Genomic DNA, 22,980 nt, shown 5'->3' on the forward strand with positions numbered 1-22,980 from the left:
GTCCAGGGACCATAATTTCAGTAGCTAGGACCTAGCAGTTGTTTATATTTTATATCAAAGCAACAGGAACAGTGAAGATTAATTAAGAAAAGTAATCTCTGTATTTTGTATTTTAACTCTTTTGCTGTAGTTGCCCTTCATAAGATACGCATGCTCTGTTAGAGAAGAAACCTTTGAGAAATCTTAAGCTGATGAATGTTTTGTTGTTGTTGTTTCGGTTTCTAATCGCAAAAGATTTTAGGCTGGCCATCTTTGCTAATGTGGAATTAAAACAAAAGAATTTAATACCAAAAAAAAAAAAAAAAGAATTTATTACAAAACTTTTATATTAGCGTAACATTTTACTTAATCTTCTCAAATGTGATTCTCCACATAGGTGTTGGTGAGGAAAACATCTTGCTTTTATTTTATACTTTTTTTAATTTAAAGTTAGACCACAAAATGTGAAAATTGATTACCATGAATTTTCAGAGAAATATACAATATAAAGATGTTACTGCTTTTTTTTATCAAAAGCCTGTTTGATGGTTAGTTTTATAAGGATTAATTCATAATCTGACTTCACTTTGTCCTGTTTTTCCCCCCCCCCCTTCCCTTTTCTAGGGGCAGCTTCATGACTTCTGGGTACCAGATTCTTAACAGGAGTTGAAGCAGCAAAAATATGAACCAAGAGAAATTCAATAAGAGTTTTTCCTAGAGGAGTAGAAAGAATACTACAAACTCCAGTGGAATGCTTAGAAAATGCGCTGCAATGTGCCACTTGAATGTCTAGTATGAAGCTGGTAATGAAGAAATTGCCATTTCTGAAGCAGATATGAAACGTGATCTGCTTAATTTTAAGGCAACTGGCCTTTTAAAAAGAGCAGAATCCTATAACAAGAGGGGAGGGGTAGAAGCAACTAATAGTTGCATGTCGAATCTGCCCCTATTAACTGCTCTTGTTAAATTGTAAGCCAGTTATCCTTTTTTTTTTTTTTTGGATTGTATTTATGGCACTTGGATAATCACAGGAAATATGTAGGAAAGGGTTTGGACCAACTTGAGCAGTTGGACATGGAAATCAAGACCAAGTTCCAGTTGAGTTTAATTTTCTCTTGGTTATTTTAGGACTCAAAAAGAAATCTTAGAACTGAGTTTAATAACAAAAAGGATAAATCTTTTCTGTAACTCCTATAAACCACAGGGAGATTTCAATCCATGCATTTTCCTTCACTATTCAAGATTATAAATCTGTTAGGTTTTTAAAATACATTTAAAGAGTTGAGAAACAGAAATTTGGTATAGTGTTAGATCCTCCTTAAGGGGAAGAAGTTAAGCTATAAAATAGTATCTCCGTTTTTATGCCAAAACATTCATATGCCGTTTGTTTTGGATTCCTTTTAAGTGTATATATATTTTTTAAATACTGGTTAAATCTTAGATTCTTGGCTAAATCTTAGAATTCTGGCCCTTGGTTAGCCATATTACAGAAGTCTATATTATAGAAGCTTAACGATCTGGACAAGTTTCCAAAAACCTTACTTTCATGAGTATATAAGCTTGGTAGAGACCTGGATGGAGTTTATTCTTTGGAATATTGCACACGTTGTGTGTGCTTGTATTTTAAAGTTGTTGCACTTGAAAACCACAGCTGCTCTAAATTCTTAAACACTGGAAAGCCATCCTTTGGTTTAAATGGTGGAGGGTTAGTAGAAGTGCACATGCTGATCTTAGCCCAAGGGCCCTTTGAAGCCTTTGGTAGTAATAGACTCTTACTAGCTAACTGAAAAATTCTTTTGTTGATTGTCCTTTTAGGACGGTTTGTTTCTTGAATGAAAATGCCAACTTTTTTCTTTCAATGTTGACTTGGATGACACTGCTTTCCTGAGCATTCTCATGTCTCCAGTTGTGGTGGGGGAAGGACGATGGAGAGGAAGGGAATTGGACTGCACGTTTATTGATTTGAGAGGGGAGAAAATAAATTTTGACAAAATAGCTTTCTACCTCTAAATTGAGGCTTAGGAGAAAAAAGCATTTTACCTTAAATTTATCATTTACAATAGTATAAATAACTTTTGAGCCCATGTCAGGCATTGAGCAGTTAGAGATTTTATAGGGAAGACTTAGTAAATCCAGTTCCCAAGAACCCCAGCTGAATGAGGCTCCAAGAGTCAGACCAACAAAAGTTTTATTCTGTGTTGAGTTTACTGGTAAGAATATTATTATCTTGATACTACCTCTCAAGGGTATTATTAGAAAATGCCACTTATGGTTAATGAGATAGATACAAAGAGTTCTATTTGACAGAAGCTTGAAACTCTGGCATCTATCTGCCCAACAATGGGGGCTTTCACTCTTTGTAATTTAATACTTTGTAGATACATTATTTGTGTGTAATTTTATAAGTGTTCATATTTTTCTCATTTTGCATTGTGTAAAGTGTACAAAATCTCAAAGTATAAAATACTGCTTATATTGCTTGTAATTACAGTGTGTAAATATTTTCTAATCGTGTACATTGACGGGGGGACAAGTGGGTTATTCAGGTTTTTTTTTAAGTGACCCTTTTGTATCGCAGTTTCAACAGATAACTGCTCATCAAATTTAAAACCACTTTGATACATTTTTATTTAGCAGTTCCAATAAGAAAAGTCTCTATTTTTAATTGCCTTTCTTCATTAGAGAAAAAGACTTCATCTGTCCCTTTAAAAATGGCCAGACATCGGTTTGGGCCCTTGTATTTATGACCCTGGTTAGATATCTCCATCTCCAGGTCATACTCCAGTCAGTATTTGCATTGGGTTCTCATACAAATCCTGTGATTCTCTTCTAGCACAAGTAGCCCATGACTTTTCTCCCAAATCAAGGATTATCCTTCTCCCTCTTGAGTCCCCATGTTTTGTCTCCCTCCTGCTGTTGTTGCCCAGCGAATGGGATGGTAGCAGGGGAGAAGATGTTCATTGCACAGAGAATGTCAGGCCACTTTTGGGACTTGGCAAACAAAGCTTGCACTGAGTGGTGGTGTGTTTGGCAATATTACTGTGCCAAAAATAATCTTGTCTAATTTTCTGGATATGTATGTCAAACTTATTACCCTTCTTGCAAGCTAAAAATTAAGGTACTTGTAAGTGTTTATGCTTTTGTGTGTAACTGTTTGCCTTTTCTAAACTGTTTTTCTCATTTTCAGAAAATAATAATTCTATTCGTTATATCACGTTAAGTGAAGAGGCTCTCTGTGCACAAAACGCATCTATGTAGCAGTAAAGTAACAGCATTTGTACATTTCCTATCTCCTGATGGCAGTGGTGCCTTTGTCACCTTTCAGAAGGTTGGCGTTTGGTTTTGTTTTGCAGTACAAATAATAGCTTGCTTTTGACTTCACAAAAATCTCCCCAGATGTAAAAGAGAGATAAAGATGTGTTGTCATCCAGGCTCAGTTAGAGCATTTGCATTTTTATTTCTATCAAAACAAGTATAGTGGGTGGGGACTGGCCAGTAATAATGTGTGGAGTCTTTAAACCAAGAATTTTTAAATTTAAAAATAAAAAATTTAAGAGGTGACCCATTAACAAGTGACTGAGTTGGAAAATTAGGGAAGGGACTGTCCTGGTTTGTCTCTAAGGAGGCAAGATTAGGGTACCGGTGGCTGGGCATGTAGAGCATGAACCGTGGTTGTTATTTCTTACTCATTAACAGTGTTGGTGCACCTCATTATCTGTGCATTTGTTTTCCCTGGGCAGTCCTGTCAGTGAGTTAATCCACCAGCTCTTAGGCAGTTCAAAAGTAAATGCAGATTTCTTTTCCTCTTTCCTTTTTTTTTTTTTAAAGATTTTTTTACTACATCTTGTTTAAAGTCCCATGAATGTATGTGTGTGTTATTAAAAATGCTTTTTCTCAGTTTGAACATGTGTTTGGTAATATTTGTTTGGGAGTGGGGAATGGTGAAGTCTCTGGAATGTGCTGTTTCTTCCCCTGCCCCATCCCCTAGTTTTTAAACTGAATTTTTTTCCCCTCTTGCTTTGGATTCTTCAGTCTGTTTTTTAGCTTGATGTCTCCTATTTCTGGAAAACATAAAGCTATAGTAGCACACAGTTCACTTTTACATAACCCATATAATAATCTGCTGCATACTTGGCAGTCAGCAATTCAGTAATCTCATTCTTCCATTACCCCATTCACTAGGTTCATCAACAACTATTGCGTACCTGCTACATGCTAGGCACTCTTGAGAATTCAGTGGCGAACAACATAGAGCTCTCCTGACTCTTACCCTTCTGGTATCCAGGTGAAAATACTTTGGTGCTCAGCAAAGTGGACCGGAAAGGAATACCATTGGCCTGGCTCCCTTGTTCTAGAGCCCAGGGCAAAGAAAGGAGAAGCCATACAATGCAGAGGCAGGGCTCGGGACCACCTCCAACCTGCCAGGCAGATACGGTTGTGGGTATGCCAGCTGAGGGGAGACACAGGTTGACGACAACTCACAAGAGAAACTGTTAATGAGCTTATAGAAGGGTTACCAGAGGCCTCAGTTTCCAGAACCATACCAGTATTTCTGTCTTCAGACGGGCTGGTTTGGAGGAGACCACTTGTGAGCATTTTAGAGGTGGGGGGAGTGACAGCCAGGTGGAAGCATAGGTGCTGCCTGAAGTACAGAGAGACAGGCAGTACAGCCTTGTGCAAGTTAAGAGCCTTGACCTTGACCTTAGTCCTGACCTCAGATCCCAGACTGACCATGCCAAACCCTTGATCTTTGTCAAGTTACTTAACTTGTCTGAACCTTCATTTCTTCATCTGTTAAAAGGAATAATAATGATGTCTATCTCAGAACTTGTGAGGATTAAGTGAACTAATCCATGAAAAGTTCTTAGCAAGGTGCCTGACATATATGCTAAGTATTATTATTTAGCTCCAATTCAAAGCTCTTCTCAAATGACAGCTAAAATTGAACTTAAGGCACTTGGTGGGAGCGGGGGTGCAGTTCACTGACATCTAAGCAAACCAGATATTAAAATTGTAGTGCGGGTGTGCTCTATGCCTTCTGACAGCTTCAGAGGTGTCTCTGTCCAGCAATGTCTCTACTGGTTAAAAAAGAATTATATATATATATATATATATATATATATATATATATATATATATGGGTAAGTTTGTGACGTTTTTTAGGACTCAGCATGCTAATACTGAGAAGGGGTGGTGGTTGGTGATTTTCCAGCATTTGTGGACATGTCCTGACACTCCCTTTTCCTTGCTAACCATTCCCCAGGCCGGAGTCAAGAGAGGGCAAACCAGAAGGCCCAGCTTTGGGTCTGACTCCAAGACGACTGGCTGGGAGGAAAACTTAACAGGCAAAACAGGCTTCTGAGGCACAGTGGAACAGTGAGACTACAGCATTGGTGCCCTGGTGACAGTCCCTACCGAAGAAGCACCTCAGCTATACATATGGCCAAAGTAAAGATCACGCCACCCAAAGGGAGAGTGCTGGGCAAACCAGAGGTGGAGATGGCAAAGCAGGAACAGAAATGCTGCCACAGTGAACAGGAAGCAGGACAACTTGACTAGGCCAGAGTTCTTTGCCTCAGGGAACCTCTGCTCAAGTTTCAGGAGTTCATACCTACCCCCTTCACCTAGGATCCCTGCTACAGTGAGTAACTGCTCTGTGCGAAGCCTGGAGCAAACACTGGTGTGTAGGTGGCTGAGGACAACAGCCACTTTCTTACAGCGGAGTTGAGGAGAATAGTCTAGCAAAAACAAAAGCACGTTTTATGTTCCGTGCTTATGAAGTACAACAGAAGGTTTTCAGATCGGGTCCTCTCACAGCCACCCTGTGAAGCAGCTGGGGTTAGTGACTTTAAGGATGACTAACGACCTGCTCAAAGAATGCCCTGCCTGCGTCCCAGGACACAGATCCATGGCTAGATTAGGGTTCGTTTCTTGCTTTGATTTTGAGTCGCCTCCACTGTCGGTATTCCCCTCTCATTCATATTTTATCAGCTTGATTGCAGAGAAGAACGTGGTCCATCAAAGGGGCTTCTCATAGAAAGTTCCATTAATTGTCATGACATCTGATCGTTTCATTAGGTTCAGAGATTGAAGTGGAAGGACAGCAGAGAGAAATGGATTGTGATCTAAATCTATATTATCAGAGATACACTGCTCAACTACTGTCTTGCAAGCTCCATGCTGGAACTCCGCATTGTAATTTACACATTTTGTTCATTTGGAATGTGTGAGGTTCTGAGTCTGCCATCGTACGCCTTGGAGGAGAAAGGCTTGCCTCACAGTGTAGGCAAGTGGGATGCTAAACTTGCCACCATATCACTACAGCTGCACAGGTACCTGAAGTCAGCACTGTGAGTTCTGTGAGAACATGAGCTGCGTCTCTTAGCCCACTGGGCCCCTGCAGTTTCATTTGTCTCCTGTCTGGTATGATGGGGCTAGCAGCCTTCCTGCCTTCCCTCCACTGTCATCCCCAACCCACTTGCCCACAGGACTGCAGATTTATTTTTCTTAGCCATGGCTTTCCTGGACTTCCCAGCGTGGACTTCCTTAATCTATCAGGATTTTCTTCTGTGGTCTTTCTGGAACTATTTGCTGATTTTTCCCTTCTAGTTCCCACTAGGAGCCCTCCCATCTCATCACATCAAACTCACTTTTCTCTTTCACACCCCTTCCCTTCTGCCTACTCCTCCAGTATACGTCTGTGCATGTTTCTGCCTTTGATAATTCCCCTTCAGGTTTACCCTGTATCTCTCTTCTCAGGTTTTTCCGGTACAGATTCTCCTCTCTGTAAACACAACAGTGAATTTCAAGGCCAGTTACTTAACCTCTTAGAGCCCGTTTTTCCATCTATAAAATGGGGCTGTTAATCCCTCAGGACAGAATGAGGGTACGGTGTTTTTAAATGAAGCCTGATAGTCTTTGTAAGTGTGTGTGTGTACGCTTTACCATATGCATTTCTCTCAGCTGCCTCCCTCTCCGCATACACACACATCCTATTTAGAGTTCTGGGGAAGTGGAAGTGTAGCGTGGGCCCTGCTGTCTAGCGATCTGGAGTCACACACAGCAGCCCAGACTACAAGACTGTATATGATGAAGTGCCAAACTAGCTTTGGGGGATATTCAGGAAAGAGGGGTGACATGTCTTTCCCAGGGTCCCTTCAGTTCAATAATGACAAGAACCACTTGAATCTTGTTCACGTTCTCTCAGGCCAGTGTTCATCTGCCTGTTCCCTGACCCCCTGCCTCTCCAGAGCTCAGACACCCAGGTACCTGCAAGAGTCAGTTACCTATGTCCCTGTGGCCTTCATCATTTAAGTCCTGCTCTTGGGCCCATTGCAATACTGGCATAAATGATGGAGGGAGGAGCAGGCCAGGTCATGGCTAGAGCTCTGGTTTGATTCAAACCCTAGAGGGGTCTTAAACAGGCCCTGAGGCAGAGGCATGGCCTCAGTTGCAGGGAAACCGCAGCACCAAATGTTGCATGGGAGGACCATCATGGTTGAGTCTGAGGAGTTGGGGCGTTGATTCTGAGGGGGGTTTCCTAGATCGCCGCGGGGTGAGGTGGTTGAGCCTAGGAGGGACAGAATGTCTAATTGCCTATGAGGAGAGTTCACTGGAAGATCTGGAGTAAGAATGATGTTCACCATGAGCTGGAAGGGAAGGAAGGCAGTTATCTGAGTGACCCAGTCCCTGAGGAGGTGAACCCCGTTACTAAAAGGTTTGGTTGAATGGACAGGTACAAACGGTTGTGGCTTATTCAGAAAAACAGCATTTTCTGTGTGAATTTCTTGCCAAGCTGTTACTTCATCCTTCCAAGCCCAACTCCTTTCACCCACTCACAGTCAAGCTGAAGGACCAGGCAGCCGGAGGCTGTGAAGCTGGGAATCCAGACCCAGTCCTATGTTCAGAGCTGCCCCCAAGGCTTGGCCTCCACCTACCCTGGCCCTCAGCACCCTGGGCAGAGAGCCCAAGAGTGTAGCAGGAACGCAAGAAGTGAGGTCCATATTAGAAGACTGGTCAGAGGGCCCTCGGAAAGTTAAGCCCCCAGAGAACAGGTTTGCAAGTCCCCAACAGTAGGCAAGTCAGAGGGGTCCTGGGGTTAGAGGGGAGGCAAGGTGGGCCAGAAGCCCATGGAGAGAGCGCAGGGGTGGTGAGGCCACCACCAGGGGGCGATACTGGTGCTGCTGCCCTTGAGGGTGGAGGACGCCAGATGCCCGGAGGCCGTGTGAGCCTTGGCCTCAAACCTTTATCGTGTAGGGTGGGGGGCGCGAAAGAAGAGAGCGGCGCCCTTCCCTGCACCCCACCCTGTCGGCCCCGCCTCCCTGGCCCCGCCTTCCAGCCCCCGCCCCACCCCCGGCTCCGCCTCCACCCCCCGCCCCGCCTCCGGCCGCAGCCCCTTCCTCCCGCAGCTGGTGCTGTGAGGCCGCGGAGCAGCGCGTCGCCGTCTCTATGGCCGGGGATCCAAGCGCAAAGGTGAGAGAGGCAGGGAGCGCGGGCGGCGGCGGGGCCTGGGCCGGGGGGCGGAGGCCAGGCCAGGCCTTCCCCACATCCATTCCACCCTCCAAGCTGGGCCAGGCCTTTCTCACCGTCAAGTCCCGGGTCCTGCTATAAAGGCGCTGGAGGGGCGCGGGCCAGGCCTCCTGCCGTGCAGGGCGCAGACCCGCCACCGCGGAGTCGGGGACCGGCGTGGGGCGGGGACCCGCGTGGCGAACAGTGTTCCCTGGGATCTGGGTCACGTCTCCTGGCGTCCAGCGGGATCGAAGGAGAGCTTGTCCTCGAGCTGCAGCAGTAGAGACAGAGGTTAGATCTGAGGAGAGGGAAGACCCTCATACTGTCCAGGATGATGGAAGGAGAGGGTAGCGGGGGAAGGGCTCTCAGGCCAGAAGAGACGGCCATCCTACTGGGCCGAGGGGAATGCCGCCTACACTAAGCAGGTGGACGTCTGGGATGAAGGTCGAGAGCCTGCTGATCCAACATCGATCCTGTTTTGAGGGGGAGGGGGTGCCTCCGTTTCTCAGTTTCTTGAGCCCTAGGATCTAATACTCGGAAGGTGATCAGAGTTCAGGGGGCTGGCCCTAGGGAGGAACCCAAACTGTGCAACTGGGGGTGGAGTGTGGGGTGTAGACTGGAGACCTTGAAGCCTTGTCGCCACTGGGGGAGGGAGGGCAGCCGCTCCGCCCCCCGTTTAGCCCCGCCCTCCCTCCCAACAGGTTAAATGGAGGCTGAGAGCCCCTGCCCAACTCCCATATCTAGAACGGCAGCATACAGGGGAGTGGAGCGGTGCTAAGTTCCATTCCATCTTTCTTTTGCTAAAGCGAGGGGCCTCCTTCCATCTGGGTTAGGTACCCCTTCCTTTGCAGAGAAGCCCGTTGCATTTGAACATCTGAGGTCAGATGCCTCCCTACATCACCACACACACACACACACACACACACACACACGCACACACATTTGGAATCTGGCCTTAAAATTGGGACTTTGAGGAAGGGAGGTAGTGCTGCTCTGCACCTCAGTGGACACTGGCAGCCTCCAACCCTGCAGTGAGAACTGGACCCCTGTTTGAACATATGCTGCCTTTGCACACATGTAATTTGTGTGTCTGAGCACTGTGTGAACATACATGTACTTGACCCTTCTGTTAACATGAACATGCCTGACCTACTGTATCAGTGGGTTTGTGTGCATGTCCCTACACATATGTATGTGCACGACCTTTCTGTGAATAGGTGTACAATCCTTCATATGCACACGTGTGGATTTATAACCCTCCTTAACTTCTGAGGCTGTGCGATCTGCTGAATGAATGGATGAGAATATGTGAATAGAGCCTTATTTGTCAATGTGTATGAACGCATCTGGCAGGCCCTTTATATGAGCATATGTGTGCACAAACCTCCCTGTGAATATGTGTGCATGACTCTCCTATGAGTACATTTGTTCACAACCCTTCTGTGAACATGTGTGTATGTGCACCTATTGTGTGCACATCACCCCCTTCTGGACATGTGTGACTTCTGCCATGAACCACACTCTGAGTGGTTTCTCTAACCTGGAGTGTGTTCCTCCTGCCCAGTCCTAGAGCCTGATACCTCATAGCCGTAGGGCTCCCTCTCCACCCCTCACCCCACTTCTGCACTAAGCAAATAGGAGGCCCCAAAGGTAAACAGGTGTGCCTCCACAGTGAGGGGTGGGGCATGGGCAGTTTGCCTGGGGCCTCGTGCTGCCCAGCCCCCAGATGAGGAGCTGACGCCCTCTAGTCTACACTCTTCTCTACACTCATACTATATTCTCCCCCTCTGGGCTCTGACCACTACAGTGCTGACCTTTACCTCTTGAATAAATGCTCCAAATTCCTGTTTTCCCTCTGGCCGGATCCTAGTCCTTCCCCTCGCCTCAAGGCCACATAGTTAATATTTGACCTGGAAAGGAGGGGAGAGGCCAGTGGCCCTTGTGGCTGTGTCTGTGGGTGTCTGATGAGATTGGGTGGGTCAGGCTTCCTCCACACCCAGCCCAGTCCAGGAAGCCTTCAAGAGCCACCTCAGAGATCAGGCCTATTACAGGGGTCAGGGGAGATCTGCCACCTACTTCCACCCCATCCCCACATGACTTGAGAGAGAGTCCAGGTGTGGAATAGTCTCCAGGGTAAGCCAGGGGAGGTGGCCAAGAGCTCCCATCACTCACCATTTCCATGTTGCTTTTATCTCAACTGGCCTTGCACACTAGAGCATCCTGCATAGACATTACACCTGTGCAGTGCAGCCAGGGGGCCCCAGATACCCGCCCCCCACCATGTCTATGAATGCCTATTTGCAGGTAGGGACACGTGTGGATGCCTAGCCAGAGAGTGCAGTACAGACTCGCATGGGCAGAGTAGAGATGTGCACCCCCTCGGAGAGGAATGCTGAGGAGGAGAAGTGTCTAATTAAAGAGAGATTCCAGAGGGAGCTCTTGGGCCAGGGAAAAGAAAAAACAAAGGGAAAACAGGACAAAATCAACAAAGGCCCATTAAATGTCTCTGCCAAGCTTTCTTGCATAAGGCACCCCCGCAGGCAGCAGGGGCAGCTGCTGCCCCAAGTTTGGTCCCATTGTTGGGAGGAGAAGGCATTCTCTCTGAAAACGGAGACGGAGGCCTAGCTTAGCCTCTGAATTGGCCAGAGGAGGGTGGATACTTTGGGTTCGGGTTGGGAGGAGTCTAGGGTCTTGTAAGGAGGGCAAGTTCTACCCAACTTGCATCAGAGCAGAGAAGTGGACAGAGCGACAGTGAGCCAATCCTGACGTAGGAGTTCTGTGGTCCCTCCCACCAGTGCCCCCTGAAGTCTGGGGGTAATGCCATCTACCTTCCACACACACACAGATAAAAGAGCTTTTCTACCCTGTTTTTTTCTTTAGAAAACGGACCTCAGAGAACCAGAACTAGTCCTGCTGTCGGGGCAGGGTGACCCCATCAGTGACCTACAACCCCCTTATGACCCCACAACTCCTTCCCACCATGGAGTTTGTATTTGATGCCGAAAAGCAGTGTGTGATCCATCCCTCCCTCTGACCTCTAACCTGGGATTCCATGGCCACACAACCCTGTGATTCCATGTCCCCTCGATTCCAGGACCCTCCCTGGCCCCATGACCCCTGACCTTCCAAGTGACCTCCCTGGACCTTGACCCCTGTGACTATTCTTGCCATCATACCCTGTGACTGTGGCCCTGGCTCCCCTTGGGGGTCTTACTGGTCTGGGCCTCCCCAGAAAAATGTGGGGAAGGCTCTGGCCCCTCTTCCTGAGCTTCCTCACAGCATCTGCAGTCCCTGGACCCTCACTGCGGAGACCATCCAGAGAACTAGATGCCATCCCACGGATGACCATCCCCTATGAAGGTTAGACGCTGCACCCCCCCCCCCCCCGCCAAATTTGAAACGCAGCAGGAGCCAGGTCTGGGAGTGGGGAGGACACCCCAGGACTGGGCTCACGACTCCCACTCTCCCCAAGAGCTCTCCAGGACCCGGCACTTCAAGGGCCAAGCCCAGAACTACTCAACGCTGCTGCTGGAGGAGTCTTCAGCAAGACTGCTGGTTGGAGCCCGAGGTGCCCTCTTCTCTCTCAATGCCCGTGACATAGGAGATGGGGCTCACAAAGAGGTTAGCCCTTAGAACCTGGAACACCCAGAGGATCTCCAGCTTTATCCACCTCCCTGGGACCTCAATTTCCTGGAAGCCTCGCCAGCCTTCCACAGCCCCCTGGTCAGATAGCATGGCCCTTCCTAACCCACGTCTCCCTTACCATCCAGTGCTCCTCCTGAAACCTACCTGTACCCCAGTTTCCCCTGTTCCCTGCAGTCCTATACCTGGTCCCACAGATAATGGTGAAAGGGAAGGGTCCTGGGGTCAACACATCAGCCCATTCCCTTTCCCTGTCTCCAGATCCACTGGGAGGCCTCCCCAGAGATGCAAAGCAAATGCCATCAAAAAGGGAAAAACAACCAGGTATGTGGTCTGTCCTTTCCCCAGCTCCTTTCCTTCTCTTCAGTTGGGGATGTCAAGGTTGGTGGGGACACAGATGGAGAGGTATGGATCAGCCAGTCAGTTGCAGCAACCACAGCAAACACGTGAGTGTAGCCAGAGTGGTGGGCCCTAGGTGCAGCACTTCTAATCCAAACAGCTGGTCACCTACCAGCTTGGCCTATAGTGGCATCTGAATCTCTTCTGGGCTCCTGAGTAAGAATCATGATAGAAATAAGTAATCTCTAGTAAATGCTGACTTAGCCATTATCTCTCCTAATTCTAAAATAACCCTATGAAATAGTACTATCCTCCATTTTACAGATGAGACAAATGAGGTTTAGTCAAGGACTAGCTCAAATACCCAGTATTCCATGGAGGGCTGTTAGTGAATTGCCAGTTCTTTCAAGCTAAAGAACAGGGTGTCTGCAGGGGTTCCATGTCTGGCTATGTAACAGATCCATCTGGAGAACTTTTTAAAAATACACATTACCAGGGGTGCCTGGCTGGCTCAGTCAGTAGAGCATGCAACTCTTGATCTCAGGGTCATGAGTTCAAACCCCACATTGGGCATAGAGCCATCCCCAAAAAGAAAGAAAAAAAACTATATTCCCTGGCCCAGGGGTTCTGATTCAGTGGGTCTGGGGTGGTGTCGGGATAGGTGTGTTTAACGAGGCACCACTAAGAGATTTCATCAAAAGTGCTGCTGGAGCAGCATGGGTAGGAAGTGGGGCTGGTGAAGCAAGTGGAACCCAGTCACAGAGCACTGCAAATGCCCAGCTAGAGGTATGGGTTTTATTCTGTGACAGTGGGCACGCTCACCATTTGGTACTTTAGAGACTCTCAGACTTTAGTGTGCACAAGAATCACCTGGGTATGGTATAAATGCAGGTGCTAACTCAGTCAGTCTGGGGAAGGGGCCCAAGATTCTGCAATTCCAACAAGCTTCCAGAGGAAGCTGATACTGTTGCTCCCCAAGCCACACTTTGGGTAGCAAGGCTTCAGGAAGACAATTCCCAAAACATGTTCTGAGAAACATTAATTTTCAAAAGGGGGGTTTAATGGTCAGATGAGTTTGGGAAATGCTGTATGCTTAATCCCACAGTGTACAGCAACATCCCTAAGGCCCTGAGAAGTCCCCTGGCAAGGCAGGTTTTAGCCATGGTTTCCAACTTATTTGACCACAGAATTCCTCCCTCATCCCCCCTTATTTTTTTGTTTGTTTATTTATTTATTTTGAGAGAGAGTGTGTGTGCATGAATGGGGAGGGGGGGCAAGCAGAGGGTGAGGGAGAGAATCCCACACAGGCTCCTCATGGGGCTTGATCCCACAAACCATGAGTTCATGCCCTGAGCCGAAATCAAGAGTCAGACACTTAACTTACTGAGCCACCCAGGTGCTCTCCTTCCCACCCACCCCCATCCCCCCCACCCCCCTACTTTTTTTTTTTTTTTTTAGTGTTTATTTATTTTTGAGAGAGAAAGAGACAGAGCATGAGTGGGGAGGGGCAGAGAGAGAGGGAGACACAGAATCCAAAGCAGACTCCAGGCTCCGAGCTGTCAGCACAGAGCCCAATGCGGGGCTCAAACTCACAAACTGTGAAATCATGACCTGAGCCGAAGTTGGACGCTTAACCGACTGAGCCACCCAGGGACCCCGACCTTTTTTAGTGTAAACATCTTGGGGAAACACTACTAGAGTAATACTAATCCAGGCCCAGGCACTAGATGGATTAAAATGGAGTAAGTCTATGGGACACCTGGGTAGCTCAGTTGATTAAGCATCTGACTCAGTTCGTGATCTTGTGGTTGGTGAGTTTGAGTCCTGCAAGGAGCCTGCTTGGGATTATCTCTCTGCCTCTCCCCTGCCCTCTCTCTATCTCTCCCTCAAAATAAATAAAAATAAACTTAAAGAAAATCCTTCTAAAAAAAAAATCATAAAATAAAATAGTGAGTCTGGAGGCAGGAAAGGCAGTGAAGGTTGGAGGCATCATGGGGGTCAGAGAAGGAAGGCATGAGCAGGCTAGTGGAGAGAAGGGACCCGGGGAGGCAATGGGATGAGACAAAAAGGCCTGCATGGATTCAAATCCTGGGTAACAAGCAGGAGGAGGAATCATGAACAAGGCAAACAAGTCGGGGGGGGGGGGGGGCGGCGCTTAGCTTGAGGCATTTAATGGGCAGAGGAGAGCAGTGTGGCTGGAGCAGGTGAGGGAGGGGAAGAAGGGGCAGAGCCCTACCATGCAGGGCCGGAAGTGGTAGGCTATGTTCAGGACTCTAGTGGGCCACTGAAGGTTTTTTAAATACAGCAGTGACACGATCTGGTTTACATGTTTAAAATATGCCTTGGAAAGTGGGTTGCCAGAGGGTGCTAATCGGTAGAATATCTCTGGAAGGAAACCAGACAATGGTAAGAGCAGTCCCCTTTGAAGGCAACAGGGATAAAAGGAGACGCTCTGTTTACAACCTATCCCTTTGTACCTTCTGAATTTTACACTGTGTACATGCATTCCTCACTCATTGAATAAACAAGTAGCTTTTACAGAGTGGCGGAGGCTTGGGAGAACTGTCAGGCAGTCTACAGTTGTCCAGGGAAGAGGCAACAGTGGTGACATGGACTAAGGTGGTGGAGGTGGAGGGGGAAGTGGACCACGTCAGGAGACATGATGACAAAGAATCTCGAGGAAGGACTGAACATGGGGGTGAGGGAGTGGGAAGCAGCAAGGATGACTCCTGGAATCGACTAATAGGATGGATGGATGGATGAAGTGAGGTGGGAAAGACTGGATGAACAGGTTTAGGGGGGAAGATGCAGGTTAGGGAGGAGGGAATGAGCTAGCTATTGGGTGGAGAGAGGGCAGAGCCTGGGGATACATTTGGTAGTGTCACCCCACAGGGGGTGTGGGAGCTCCAGGACTAGGGGACACTGCTGAGAAGGAGATGTGAGAGAAGTATCTCAGGGTGGTGGGAGCCCTGGGGGCCCCCGAACTGGGGGGTGCGGAGGGCTGCAGGCCATGCAGAAGCTGGCAAAATGTGTCAGGTAGTCCTGACAGTGAGAGAGAAGACTGAAGAGGGGTCAATGCCGCTGGGAAGCCCAAGGACAGTGGGTTCCAGGGAGTAGTCTGTGTTCCGGGCAGTGAGCAGGCCCACTGGGAACTCAGAACTGTGTCGGGTGGGTGGGGGCAAGAGCCGAACTACAACTCTGGATTAACGGAAAAGGCCTCTAAGCAGGCTGGGGGCTCACAGCCCTCCCCCACCTTCCCCCCAGACGGAGTGCTTCAACCATGTGCGATTCCTTCAGCGACTCAATGCCACCCACTTCTATGCATGCGGGACTCACGCCTTCCAGCCTCTCTGTGCAGCCATTGTGAGTAGGCCTGCCCCAGCCCAGACCTTATTGCTGCTCCCTGGCCCTGGACCAGTCTGAGCTTGGGCCATGACCCCTGCCTGTCCTCGAGACCACTGACTTCTGGCCTCGTAATCCTCCAGGATGCTGAGGCCTTCACCTTGCCAACAAGCTTTGAGGAGGGGAAGGAGAAGTGTCCTTATGACCCAGCCCGTGGCTTCACAGGCCTCATCATCGGTGAGCGTGCACTCCTCCCCACCCTGGCCCCTTATCCATCAGCGTGCTCTTTGGGGGACACGGACCTCGTTGCTAGGACTTGCCACTGATATGTGTTATGTGCCTTATTGTATGTGACGTGTCTGTCACGCGTGGCATGCCTGTGCTCCAGATGGAGGCCTCTACACAGCCACACGGTATGAATTCCGGAGCATCCCTGACATCCGCCGAAGCCGCCACCCGCACTCCTTGAGGACTGAGGAGGCTCCGATGCACTGGCTCAATGGTTAGGAGGATGAGGCACAGGATGTTGGGGGGCAGGGGACTATTCATCTTTACTCCCTTGGGCAGTTGACATCCCATCCCCAAATTCCCAGGTGAGCCTGTCTATTCCTGAGTGTGGTTGAGTGAGGGGTAGTGGAGGGGATCCCCATCCTGTCTCAGGGGCCACTTGAACTGCCCAACCTGCAGATGCTGAGTTTGTGTTCTCCGTCCTGGTACGGGAGAGCGAGGCCAGTACAGTGGGAGATGACGACAAGGTTTACTACTTCTTCACGGAGCGGGCCACTGACGAGGGCCCCAGCAGCTTCACTCAGAGCCGCAACAGCCACCGTGTGGCCCGTGTGGCCCGTGTGTGCAAGGTGAGTGGCACCACGTTTGGCCCAAGAGTGTACAAGCGGAACCTCTGGCGCTGACCCTGTGCCCTACCTCCCCAGGGAGACCTAGGAGGAAAGAAGATCTTGCAGAAGAAGTGGACCTCCTTCTTAAAGGCGCGTCTAGTCTGCCACATTCCACAGTATGAGATGCTACGTGGTGTCTGCAGCCTGGACACGGACACCTCAGCACGCACACACTTCTATGCGGCCTTCACGCTGACCACACAGTGGTCAGTGCAGGGACAGTGGGGACACAAGGAACTGGGGACAGCCTGAGGCCTGGAGCAGAGGTCAACGAGGAGAAATAGGATCCCTTGTGGGGAGGCTGGCTGCAGAGAGAGAATTCCAGGCACATCCAGCTAGCCTGGAGCCAGAGGCCACAGTGGCCTCCTGACCCTTAGGAGAGGCCCTGAGGCCAAGAGCTGGGGTTGGCCAGGGTTAACAGTGAGCTCCAGGCTGGGGCAGGTGGCAGGGGGGCAGGCTCCACCCAGTGTGGCTCAGGCCCCTCCCCTATGTCCCTTCCTAGGAAGACCCTAGAGGCCTCAGCCATCTGCCGCTACGACCTGGCCGAGGTGCAGGCTGTCTTCGCAGGTCCCTACATGGAATACCAGGACGGTGCCCGGCGCTGGGGCCGCTATGAGGGTGGGGTGCCGGAGCCCCGGCCCGGCTCAGTGAGTGCCCAGGCCTGGGGTCAGTGCTGAGTAGACAGAACCCCCGGGAGGGGCAGGAGGGCCTAGCCTTTGGGGGGGGGGGGGAGGGGGAGGGCACGCAAGCAGTAGATTCCTGAGGTTCACTGCCTCTGCCCCCCATCCCAGTGCATCACAGATTCATTGCGCACTCGCGGCTACAACTCATCCCAGGATTTGCCATCCCTCGTCTTGGACTTCGTGAAGTTGCACCCACTGATGGCTCGGCCCGTGGTGCCCACACGAGGACGGCCCCTGCTGCTCAAGCGCAGTGTGCGCTATACACACCTCACAGGGACGCCTGTCACCACGCCTGCCGGACCCACCTATGACCTGCTCTTTCTGGGCACAGGTACTTTTGACCCCTGGCTGGGCCCTTTGGTAACTGCTGACCTGGGTCCTTGATCCTCGTTGACCGCTCATCCCCTGAATGACTTTTGATTACAAAACCCTGGTGACCAATGATGTTGATTCTTCAATGAACACTCACTACTGACCCCCAGTGACCACTGGCTCTTGGTACCTGCAGATTCCTGTCACCAGCCACAGTGATATTTGACCCTGATCACTAATGTTTCTGGACCCAACAATTCCTGCCATGACAAGCCCAGAGTTCCCAGCCAGGGAACTGTTCCCAGTCCTGAGTAACTATTACCGGCTGAATCCTTGTCCCTGACGTCCTGGCTCCCAAGCTACTCCCATTAGGCTATTGCAGGGGGCTGAAAACAGATTCCATTTCTGGGTTCTGACCCTCTGCCCTTTCCATACCAGCTGATGGCTGGATCCACAAGGCCGTGGTGCTGGGTTCTGGGATGCACATTATCGAAGAGACACAAGTGTTCAAGGAGCCCCAGTCTGTGGAAAATCTGGTCATCTCTCCAATGCAGGTAGCCTCTGACCCACTACTTGCCAGAATAGGGGGAGGGAGTGGGTGGCTGGGCAGTGGCCGTGTGTGTCTGTAGGTGGGAGCTGGGGGTGTTGCCAACCAGCTTTCCTCTCCGGCTCCCAGCACAGCCTTTACGTGGGGGCCCCTAGTGGTGTCATCCAGCTACCACTGTCGAGCTGTTCCCGCTACCGCTCCTGCTATGACTGCATCCTGGCCCGGGACCCCTACTGTGGCTGGGACCCCAGCACCCATGCCTGCATCATAACCAACAGGTCCCAGGGTAGCAGGTAAGAGGTGGTAGGGGTGTGAGGGTCCCGTGTGAACAGGGGATCAGGGCCTGAGGGGAGGAGGCGGGCCTGCTAGCTGGAGGGGGAGTGGGGGGCGGTTGTTGGCAACAGCATCATTGACTTCCACTGGGGAAACTAAAGCTCAGTTCCCCTGTTCGTGAGTTTAGGACAGCACTGATACAGGACATAGAGAGAGGAAACCGAGGCTGTGAAGGCAACAAGGACACAGGTAAGTGACAGGCATGGACGTGTGTAGGCCCGGCTGCATAGCCTGTCCTCTACGCTTACTGTCATTTGCCTGTGCGTGTACGTATCTGAATGGTTGTGTCTGTGTGCTTTCAGCGAGGATGTTCCAGCACAGTGTGGCACAGAGTAAGTGCTCCACAGACATCTATTGCCCTAAAGGATTATAAATGAGGAGAAAGGCTCATGACATAAAAGTTCTTTTTGTCACACCTGAGCTTATAGCCAAGTGTGTGCTGGCGGGGGCGGGAGGAGGGGCAATTAAATGATCACACAAGTAATTCTTTCCATTGGTTTTTGCTACAAAAGGAATACTTACAACTATAACAAGGATGTGAAGGACAATGAATACTCCCCTGAGGAAGATCAGATGACTGAGCTGATACCTAAAGGAGGAGCGGAAGTTAATAGTCATACTAACATGTACTGAGTACTTACTCTGTGCCAGGCGCTGACCAAACACGTACACACACGATCTCTCTTATGCTCACAGCATTCCCAAGAGAGAGGTGCCACGATCCCCATCCCTATGAGGGGCAATCTCTCTGAGGTACAGGGAGAGTAAGTACACTGCCCAAAGTTAATAAGCTATTAAGTAGTGGGGTCAGAATTCAAACCTGACCCCGAACAGTCTGACTGGAGTTTGTGCTTTTCATTACTTCTGTGCTCTTTCCCCCTGGCCAACCAGCGGAGGGCACGGAGAGGGGGGTGACATCCAAGCAGAGGGGACAGCAGGCCGATGAGCTTGGGGTGTTTGCCAAGAGGCTGGAGAAGTGGGCAGGGACCATGTTGAGGCAGGGAAGTGGCACAATCAGTGTGGTGTTTTTAAAAGGTTACCCCACTCCTGCATGGAGAATAAATTACATGGGGGCCAGAGTGGGCCAGCAGCTGGGGAAGGAGAGAAGTGAACAGGGCTGAGATGGATTCTGGAAGCAGAATCCTGGTGAGAATTAGACACGAAGGTGAAGGAGAGAGAGAGGCAAGGGGACTCCCCGGTTTCTGACTTAAGCAGCTGAGTAGCTACTGGTGCCATTCACTGTGACAATTCAAGGAAAAGACCTGGTGTAGTTTGGGACGGAGGCTTTGGCCTTAGTTCCTGTGCCATGTTCAAGAGACCTCCTGTGGAGATGCCCTGTGTGTGGAAGATGTTCAGGTCTGTCGATCAGGGGAGAACTCTGTGCTAGAGACTGAGCTTACAAATCATTGGCAGATAGCACGCACTGAAAATCACTGAGATGGGCCAGTGCAAACCTTAAACGGGAACACAAACGCAGGAGACCTCATTCAGTTGTCACCATGATTCCAGATTTGCGCTTGGTGCTAGGGACGTAACAGTGAACCACCTGACCTGCCATCTCCAACGCCCTCCCTCAGATAGACAACACTGACCACTCCTCTCACCGCCCCCCCTCCCCACCTCCAGGGCCACCACCACCACTGAGAACCCGCTCTGTCCTCCGAGGTGACGATGTTCTCCTGCCCTGTGACCAGCCATCCAACCTGGCCCGGGCCTTGTGGCTGCTCAATGGGAGCATGGGCCTGAATGACGGACAGCATGGCTACCGCGTGGGCGTGGATGGGCTGCTGGTGACAAACATACAGCCTGAGCACAGTGGCAACTATGGCTGCTATGCTGAGGAGAATGGCCTCCGCACCCTGCTGGCCTCCTACAGCCTCACAGTCCGGCCAGCCACTCCTGCCCCAGCTCCACAAGCCCCTGCCATGCCCGGGGCACAGCTGGCACCTGACGTGAGGCTACTGTATGTGCTAGCCATCGCTGCGCTTGGCGGCCTCTGCCTCATCCTGGCTTCCTCCCTCCTCTATGTGGCCTGTCTTCAGGGAGGCAGACGAGGGCGTCGAAGGAAATACTCTCTGGGTCGGGCTGGCCGGGCAGGGGGCTCTGCTGTGCAGCTGCAGACAGTTTCAGGCCAATGTCCTGGAGAGGAAGACGAGGGTGATGATGGGGAGGGGGCTGGGGGCCTGGAAGGTGGCTGCCTCCAGATCATCCCTGGGGAGGGAGCCCCAGCCCCACCGCCTCCGCCACCCCCACCACCACCGGCTGAGCTGACCAACGGGCTGGTGGCACTACCCAGCCGGCTGCGCAGGATGAACGGCAACAGCTACGTGCTCCTGAGGCAGAGCAACAACGGAGTGCCAGCAGGGCCCTGCTCATTTGCTGAGGAGCTCAGCCGCATCCTGGAGAAGAGGAAACACACACAGCTTGTAGAGCACCTGGACGAGAGCTCTGTCTGAGCCCAGCCTCCTAGGACAAATGCTCTTCCAAGCCAGCCTGTCTGCCCCAGGCTGGGCTGCTGCTTCCCCAACACAGCCACTCTACCTTCACCTCCCTCCCCCCAACTCCAGGCCCTTCTCCCAACTTTGTGATGTCCCTGTAGGGCTGGCAGAGTCAGGCCCAGCCAAAGTCCCCTCCTCAGTCTCCACAGACCCATCTGTGAGCAGCCCAGGCCCACCGGTGCTCCTCAGAGGTGGGTACTCCCCCAGGACGTGGAATTCTGTAGACCCAGCCCCAGTTCCTATTCCCTTACCCCAAGCACTTGGGAGGAGAGGATGCCATCTTCCTGCCCCATTTGTCTGTTCAAATCCTTCCTCTTTCTCCCAGGCAGGGCTCTGCAGGTCCAGATGACCTCAAGGTCACCACCCTCTGCGTGGCCCTATGTGCTGGATGGTCCCGAAACCAGACAAGACCTCTACCAGCCACCAGAGCCACCTGAGCCCTGCATGCATTCATGTGTGCACACGGATGAATGTCTATCAGCTGGGCTGCAGGGCCCCCACCCCCATCTCCTGGAACATTGTGTTTCATCTCTCCTGGACTTTGGGTACCCTTCCAACGGCCATATCCCATCCTATCTAGGTTTCTCCCCTAGTCCCAGCCCCATGTGGTGACCTCTTTGGCAAAAGCTTGGGAACAGGCCAGTCTGGGGAGGTAAGACTGTGTCATTCCCCTCTTCTTCCTTAACGTGCAGCCCTCTTTGGTCAACCTCCTCACCCCCTTGGTCACTCTCAAGAGTGACAGACAGAGCCCCAGGCATGTCCCTTCACACACACGTGCTTACATTTCCACTTGCATTTCTGAGCCTCCCTTTGCTGCCTCGGACCTGTATCTGTTGGGTTTGGTCCATGGACATTTCAGAGGGAGAGCCCTCTCCCATTCAGCTGTCCTCTCAGACATTTCCCTAGGACGGGTGACCAACACTGCAATGAGCCAGCCTCCCTTTTGGGGACCAAGCATTTGCTACCCCCAGACCAGAGCAGGGGGAGGAGATCTGATGTCTCACCTGGCACATGAAGCCCGTTCTTGGAACTATGCAAAGGGCAGAGGCTGGGAGTTTGGATGCTTGGCTCCCATCCCTGTCCTACCTCACCGGGGCACTTTCAGGGTCCAGGGGCCTCTGAAGTCTCCAGGCCCATATGGGACAATCAAATCCTGACTGAGCTCCCCCATTCCCCTTGGGTGAGGATGACTGTTATTTTTGTAGCTGAGAACGTGGAATCCCACGGGTTTTTACTGCCCTTCACCCAACTTCTCCCACCTCCACCCCACAATGAATGTATTTATTGTGAGAACGGCTACACTTCTTTAGGAATGCCCCCACTCACCACCAAGGTGGGCAGAACAGGCATGTGACAGAGTGGGGAGCCTGGGCTCAGCTCCTCCCCCTCCTGTTGGTTAATAAATACCCTCTTTCCCCACAGCCATGTGTGGTCCGCTTGGTCTAGACTGGCCTTCCCCTGGTCACCAGGGGGCAGGCTTCTGATTCTATGGAAATGGTGCTGCAGGGTTGGCTCTGCTCCCCATAAAACCATTTGCAGAGGAAACTGGGATCCTCAGGTTCCATCTGACTGCCCTGGGTGGATACACAGGCCTTTATAACGTTCTCACTACTCACTGATCATGGTGGTATGGGCATGACAAACAAAATTACAACACTTCAAGAATTCATACAAAGGTTTCTAGGTTTTTACCTCCTAGCTCTTTTCCTCACTATTCCTCCCCCTTGTTTTGGCTAAGCCTAGAAGATGCTCTGTTTATCAGCTCTCTTGCTCATCCCCAAAAGCTTTTCAGTCCCGTCCCTCCCCCCAACAAGGGACAACATGAATTCATTTCTGCATAGGGGCCTGTCTTGGGGAGTAGTTAGTAGTTAGGACCAGGGCAAGCTTGTTACCAGGGATCT

General features: G+C 50.5%; 2 protein-coding genes across 9 annotated transcripts in view; both read left to right on the forward strand.

Moving 5' to 3' along the window:
- The window catches only part of SLF2 (SMC5/6 complex localization factor 2), a 48,390-nt gene extending 41,588 nt beyond the window's left edge, over nt 1–6,802 (forward strand). For 3 of the 4 annotated variants that reach the window (XM_025918167.2, XM_086680660.1, XM_086680661.1), the window contains one exon: nt 604–3,883. In XM_025918167.2, the coding sequence (XP_025773952.1) occupies nt 604–639 (36 nt within the window). In that variant the 3' untranslated portion in view covers nt 640–3,883. Of the gene's footprint in view, nt 1–603; nt 3,884–5,242 lie in introns of those variants that run through there. The other variant, XR_015241789.1, reaches the window with a different exon arrangement.
- A 1,519-nt stretch (nt 6,803–8,321) lies between these two features.
- SEMA4G (semaphorin 4G) lies at nt 8,322–22,500 on the forward strand. Of its 5 annotated transcripts, none has more exons than XR_015241790.1 (16): nt 8,322–8,451; nt 11,368–11,847; nt 11,960–12,108; nt 12,391–12,453; nt 15,733–15,831; nt 15,954–16,047; nt 16,199–16,312; nt 16,498–16,667; nt 16,743–16,912; nt 17,209–17,353; nt 17,498–17,720; nt 18,140–18,255; nt 18,378–18,541; nt 18,709–18,770; nt 20,208–21,270; nt 21,405–22,500. XR_015241790.1 is itself a non-coding variant. In XM_025917955.2 (15 exons), the coding sequence occupies exons 2-15, from the start codon at nt 11,724–11,726 to the stop codon at nt 21,035–21,037; spliced, it is 2,523 nt and encodes an 840-aa protein (XP_025773740.2). In that variant the 5' UTR covers nt 8,322–8,451; nt 11,368–11,723; the 3' UTR covers nt 21,038–21,398. The 5 variants fall into 5 exon arrangements, 3 of the variants coding, with proteins under 3 accessions (XP_025773740.2, XP_086536789.1, XP_086536790.1); XR_015241791.1 differs by having other exon boundaries at nt 21,409–22,500; XM_025917955.2 differs by lacking the exon at nt 21,405–22,500 and having other exon boundaries at nt 20,208–21,398.
- The last annotated feature ends 480 nt before the right edge of the window (nt 22,501–22,980 follow it).

Source organism: Puma concolor, chromosome D2 (assembly GCF_028749965.1).
Source record: "Puma concolor isolate L17-30 chromosome D2, mPumCon1.1.hap2, whole genome shotgun sequence".
In the NCBI taxonomy this organism is placed as follows: Eukaryota; Metazoa; Chordata; class Mammalia; order Carnivora; family Felidae; genus Puma; species Puma concolor.